Source organism: Nematolebias whitei, chromosome 1 (genome assembly GCF_014905685.2).
Source record: "Nematolebias whitei isolate Nwh7 chromosome 1, NemWhi1, whole genome shotgun sequence".
In the NCBI taxonomy this organism is placed as follows: Eukaryota; Metazoa; Chordata; class Actinopteri; order Cyprinodontiformes; family Rivulidae; genus Nematolebias; species Nematolebias whitei.
Window position 1 is genome coordinate 2,996,059 of NC_056498.1, and position 6,953 is coordinate 3,003,011.

The 6,953-nt window shown below is 40.8% G+C and overlaps 1 protein-coding gene across 1 annotated transcript in view; it reads right to left on the bottom strand.

Annotated features, from left to right (window-relative positions):
- zanl (zonadhesin, like) overlaps positions 1–6,953 on the bottom strand; it is a gene marked incomplete in the record, with an annotated part of 443,805 nt that overhangs the window by 181,985 nt on the left and 254,867 nt on the right. The window contains 3 exon segments of the mRNA XM_037681443.1: positions 4,477–4,584; positions 5,313–5,456; positions 6,528–6,673. Of these exon segments, the coding sequence (XP_037537371.1) occupies positions 4,477–4,584; positions 5,313–5,456; positions 6,528–6,673 (398 nt within the window).

Here is a 6,953-nt window from a genome sequence, read left to right on the forward strand (position 1 = left end):
GGGAAGCATGCGGGGGTTTTGGTGAAACTAAGACACCATGTGGATTATTCTGTCAAGAGTTGTGGGGCTCGATCTGGATCTGATCATCGCCCCTCTGACCCGTGGTGCTCCAGGGGCCTGGCTGCTGGACAGCTACCTGCACGCTCAGTCCATGTAAACAACTGGAGTTGTTTACCTGCGTGCGGCACAAGCCGACCAGGAGGTGCTGTTCTTCAAAATCTGCGGCCGTTGGCGCATGCTCCCCCCACCACGGCTGTGTCTGTGTTGGACCCGATCAAGAAGTGTTTGATCAATGCAAGGTCTGTTTCCAACAAGACTTGTATGCTCAATGACTTTTTTAAAGATGAGCGGTTGGATTTTCTCTGCGTTATAGAGTCTTGGTTGTCTATTGGTGAGTCCAGCGCCTTGATGGAATTATTACCTCCGGACTGTCTGTGCTTTAATGTCCCGTGGCCATTAGGCCAGCGCGGTGGTGGATTATTAACAGTCTTTAAACCAAACTTTGCCTGTAAACAGTTGTCCACCCCGGTGTCCTGCTCCAGCTTTGAACTGAGCATTTTTGAACTCAGACATTCTCCTCCGGTTCTGTGCACACTTGTCTACCACCCCCCTCGATCCGAGGACTTCATAAATGAATTCTCAGATTTTCTGGCTGATTTCACACCGATTTACGATCATGTTTTAATCATTGGGGACTTTAATATTCTGTTCTGTGTCTGTTGTCAGGAAAAGCCGTTAGTGAAGGATTTTCTAGATTTATTGGACTCTTTTCATTTAACTCAGCAGGTAAACGGTCCCACACAAGAACACGGACCCACTGGACCTCGTTTTAACACGTGATGTCTCTGTTTGTAATTTGAAAATCGGCGACAATGTTTTTTTCAGACCACATGCCTGTATTTTTTTTATCTCACCCCGCCTTAACCTACTGCTATGCTGTGCGCTCCTGCACTTACCACACACACCATTAACCGTTTCACTGCTGCTCATTTTATTGAAGCTTTTAACTCTGAGAGGATCGAATAGCTCTCGGTGTCTCTTAACACCAAGGATCTAACCTCTCAGTTCAACTCTGTTTGTTTACATGTTGTGGACCGTGTTGCTCCCGTTAAAACGAGGAAAACGAAACTTAGATCAGAGCCGTGGCTGGATGACCTCACTCAAGCCTTTAGACAGCAATGTAGGAGAGCACAGCGCAGGTGGAGGAAAGACTGGCTGCAGGTTTCTTTTCAATTGCTAAGGAAGAGTTGGCGTCGTTATCAGAAAGCAGTTAAAGCAGCTAAATCTAAATACTTTTCTGATATAATTGCCTCAAACTCTAACAACACCCCAATTATTTTTTCTAACCTGAACTCAGTTCTTCACCTCAGTGAACCTTCATCTCTGGAAGCCTCAACTGAGCTGTGTGAGAACTTCCACCATTTCTTTTTAGAAAAAGTTGCGAACCTTCGGGCTCTCATTTCTCCACCAGCTCATGATCCGTCCATCCCATCTCAATTTGTAGATGTATTTGACCACTTTGAGCACATCTCTCTGTCTTTTCTGGAGCAGGTAATGTGCAGCATGAAGCCATCTGGTTCCCCCTTTGACGTCCCCCCCCCCCCCCCCCCGATTCCTAAAGGAAGTTCTTTCTATCCTGGGCCCTTCTATTCTTGCTATTGTGAATAGCAGATTATCCTCAGGCGCCAAAAATTTTAAACATGCTGCTGTCTAACCTCTCCTGAAAAAACCTAACCTTGACCCCCCGTTAGAGAAACAGTCAAAAATCTGGGAGTGATAATGGACCCTTCCTTGAATCTTAACAGTCATGTAAACATGATTGTTAAATCCTGGTTTTTTTTCAGCTGAGGCGACTGTCTAAGTTGAAGCTCATACTGTCCAAAAAGAATCTTGAAACAGTGATCCATGCGTTCATAACATCCAGGCTCGACTACTGCAATGCACTTCTGTTTGGACTGCAACTGGTCCAAAATGCTGCAGCCCGATTTGCAACTGGTACAGGCAATAGAGAGCACATTACACCAGTTTTGGCCTCCCTGCACTGGCTACCCATTCGCCTTCGTATCCAGTTCAAAATACTCATTTACAGGTCCTTCTCAAAAAATTAGCATATTGTGATAAAGGTCATTATTTTCCATAATGTAATGATAAAAATGAAGCTCTATTTCAGATTCATTGCACACCATCTGAAATATTTCAGGTCTTTAATTGTTTTAATACTGAGGATTATGGCATACAGCTCATGAAAACCCAAAATGCCTGTCACAAAAATTAGCATATCATGAAAAGGTTCTCTAAACAAGCTATTAACCTAACCATCTGAATCAACGACGTAACTCTAAACACCTGCAAAAGATTCCTGAGGCTTTTAAAAACTCCCAGCCTTGTTCATTACTCAAAACCGCAATCATGGGTAAGACTGCCGACCTGACTGCTGTGCAGAAGGCCATCATTGACACCCTCAAGCAAGAGGGTAAGACACAGAAAGAAATTGCTGAACGAATGGGCTGTTCCCAGAGTGCTGTATCAAGGCACCTCAGTGGGAAGTCTGTGGGAAGGGAAAAGTGTGGCAGAAAACGCTGCACAACGAGAAGAGGTGACCGGACCCTGAGGAGGATTGTGGAGAAGGGCCGATTCCAGACCTTCTTGCGGAAGCAGTGGACTGAGTCTGGAGTAGAAACATCCAGAGCCACCGTGCACAGGCGTGTGCAGGAAATGGGCTACAGGTGCCGCATTCCCCAGGTCAAGCCACTTTTGAACCAGAAACAGCGACAGAAGCGCCTGACCTGGGCTACAGAGAAGCAGCACTGGACAGTTGCTTAGTGGTCCAAAGTACTTTTTTCGGATGAAAGCAAATTTTACATGTCATTCGGAAATCAAGGTGCCAGAGTCTGGAGGAAGACTGGGGAGAAGGAAATGCCAGAAGTCCAGTGTGAAGCACCCACAGTCAGTGATGGTCTGGGGTGCCATGTCAGCTGCTGGTGTTGGTCCACTGTGTTTTATCAAGGGCAGGGTCAATGCAGCTAGCTATCAGGAGATTTTGGAGCACTTCATGCTTCCATCTGCTGAAAAGCTTTATGGAGATGAAGATTTCATTTTTCAGCATGACCTGGCACCTGCTCACAGTGCCAAAACCGCTGGTAAATGGTTTACTGACCATGGTATTACTGTGCTCAATTGGCCTGCCAACTCTCCTGACCTGAACCCCATAGAGAACCTGTGGGATATTGTGAAGAGAAAGTTGAGAGACGCAAGACCCAACACTCTGAATGAGCTTAAGGCCGCTATCGAAGCATCCTGGGCCTCCATAACACCTCAGCAGTGCCACAGGCTGATTGCCTCCATGCCACGCCGCATTGAAGCAGTCATTCATGCAAAAGGATTCCCGACCAAGTATTGAGTGCATAATTGAACATGATTATTTGAAGGTTGGCATTTTTTGTATTAAAAACACTTGTCTTTCATTGGTGGGATGAAATATGCAAATTTTTTGGGACAGGCATTTTGGGTTTTCATGAGCTGTATGCCATAATCATCAGTATTAAAACAATTAAAGATGTGAAATATTTCAGTTGGTGTCCAATGAATCTGAAATATATGAAAGTTTCATTTTTATCATTACATTATGGAAAATAATGACCTTTATCACAATATGCTAATTTTTTGAGAAGGACCTGTATGTTTTTAAATCACTGAACAGTTCTGCGCCATCTTATCTCTCTGAACTTCTGCAGCCATATGTCCCACCGCGCTCTCTGAGGTCAGCAGGCCAGATGCTTCTTTCAGTTCCAGGAACTTGTAAGTTCAGAGGTGACAGGGCTTTCTCTGTTGCAGGTCCAAGATTGTGGAATGAGTTGCCACTGCATGTCAGGCAGGCTCCCTCACTCATTGTTTTTAAGTCTCGCTTTAAAATCCACTTTTATTCTCTCTCCTTTGACATGGTGTGATTTGTTTTGATCCTGTCTGTGGTTATTATCTACTGCTTTTTGTTTCTATATTTTTATTTTATGTTTTCCTGTCCACTGTGCTTGTTTGTTTCTATTGTACAGCACTTTGGTTGGCCTAGTTACTGTTTTAAGTGCTCTATAAATAAATTGGTATGGTAGGGTATGGTATGTGTGTGTGTATGTGTCATTATAAACTGGTTATAGACTGTTATGGAAGTTACACTTGGTTTAAGATGGTTATAGAAAGTTATGTACAGTTATAGACAAGCATACATGGTTGTAGGCTGTTAGACAGTTGTCAACAGTTTTAGACCAGTTACAGATTGTTATATCCAGTAGTTATAAATGAATTACACTCAGGTTATAACCAATGTAGATGGTTTATATACTGGTTAAATATGGTTATAGAAAGCAATAGAGTGTTTAAACATGGATATCAACCAGTTAACGGTGGGGAAATGCAAAGCTGGAGCTGTTTGCCTGGATGGTGTGTGTGGTGATGATGGATGTCAAGACATTTTCCTCTCACCTGAAGGGTCCTGCAGAATCTTTAATTTTGCCACATTTATCTGGCTTCACTACTTCAGTCTCAAGGTTGGGGTCACAGTCTGGGTCAGGCTTAGAGCCAGGCGTACACCTACACAAAAACAGGGTTAAATGCTTTCCCTCCAAATCAAATTCTTAAGTAGACAAATAGATTAGAGCAAAATAAAATTCCAACAAACAACGATAGCTGCAGTGTGAGCTTGTTTCTGCGACAGAAATAGATATTTGAGCAAATGCTCCCTTGGCTATTTCTCCTCAAATCATCCAATTTTGTTGCTTTCTTAATAAATCATGACATTACTGATGTATGATAAGTTTTCACATGCTACTTATAACTATGGTCTGAACAGACTATTTGACTATTCGAATATAAGTCGTCTTGAGGGGTTTTATATTTCGTGTTGACTAGTCGCACCCCCCTCCCTCGCTGTTCCCAACCCTATTCCACCCAATAAATAAAATAAAACTAAAAACAGCAGCATTTTTGCAGCTTGATAATAGTTTTGCTTTTCCTTTGACTTATTTGTAGTATGATAAATGGTAGGAGCATGAATATACGCCCGATGTTTTGTTGTTCAATTATTTTTGTAAATAATAAATTATGTTTTTTTCTAATTTTTTTTTGCAAATATGATATAGTGTCTTGAGCTCCTAGGACGTCATCAACTAGTCAAATTTGACTTGACTTTTATCATGTTAAAGTCAACTTTTACATAAATGTAGTTGTTTAACACCTACCTATAACTCATAAAAAGCATGTCCCTGCACTTACATGCAGCTTTGTCACATTTTGCCCAGAAATAAGTCTGTTTAACTCACAAGTCATCTTCGTCCTCCTCTGTCTGCCAGCTATTACCAAAGTCATTGACATTTCCAGCCAATGTGCCATCTGGTTTGGTGAAGTCATTGTTAGGGTTTCCATTGTAGTCCCCACAGAGACCACACATCTGGTCATGGTAGGAGCTGGGGAGCAAAGAGTTGTTGCATGTTGATAGTTTTCAATAAAAAAGTAAAACTGAACTGTTTAAAGACAATAGTGGAGGATTATTGTCTCTGTGTTTCATCATCTGAGTCAGAGGTTAATCTGCATAAAGTGAAAACCTTTCATTATGGACAGGACATTGCCTGGAATCATCAGTCCATCAACCAATCTTAGGGGCCTTTGAGTGGATTAAAAAATACATGAACTAGCCAACATATTTTATTCAGATCGAAAAACAACCACCAAAGCTAATGAGAGAGCATGACTTTATGTCATCTGTACAATCCAACAAAGGCTTTAGTGAATCACCGATTATTATTTATGGACAAATAAATTTGAATATAATCTGCAAACAGTGGAACAGGAAATTCAATCTTTAAAATTTTGACCACAAGGGAACATGTATGTTGAAAACAAAACTGGGCCCAGTACTGAGCCTTAAGGAACTACACATGCAAATGGTGGTGGAGCAGAAGAATATAAAACTCTATGGAGTGAAAAGATAATATTTAATAATAATTGTAATAATACATTACAATTGTATTTAAAAAGCACATTTCTGGACACTCAAGGACACTGTACAGCTAAAACCCAAAACAGATAACAGTTCCTTTGGTAGTTCAAGTCAAGATAAGATGCTCCAGTCCACAGTGTCAAAACAGCACTCAAGTCTAAATAATGAAAACAACTGAGCTCCTTGAATAAATCATTTATTTTTTTAATCCTGAAAAGTGTAGTTTCAGTACAAGAAAGTTTGTTAAAACCAAACTGAAACATGTCAGAAGTGACGACTCTTCTAGTTATAACTAGAAAAGAAAGTGTGCAGCAAAAAGAATAATTAGGCAATAAGACAGAGTTTCATAGACTGGAGGGTCTAATTTTTATTTGAAATAAAAGCTTCACCACAGCATGTTTGTTTGAGATGTTTGAGGAAGTCAGATTTGGCATGTGTTTTACATAAACTACTGTTGGATCTATGCAGTATTTATGTGGATCATCTTTCCATAGAAAATAATAAAAGGTTTCAGTTCAAGATTTTCAAAGACACCAACCTTGGAACAGAGATCTGAGCGTAATGGTTTCCATCCCAACGCACCCGAAGGCCAAACATTGTTTGCAGAGTGACGTACTGACCGGCAAGACTGAGAGACATGAGGGCTGAGGGGGAGTAAGGGAGAGACACTCGCACACCATTCACCTGAAATACACAGAGTTGTTTAACAGAAATCAGGCCAACAAATCAGCTTTTCTATCAGATTTCCTCTATAAAGATATTTAAAGAAATTATAAGGAAGACAAAAATACAAGAAGCTATCTGTAGAAATACTTCAACATTTTACTGCTTGGAAACATTTTTCTCTAAAAACTGACAGGAATTTTTTTAAATTAGAAATTTATTAATTTAATTAAAAACAAAATAACTATATACAATTAGAGAAAAATGTTTCCAAGCAGTAAAATGTTGAAGTATTTCTACA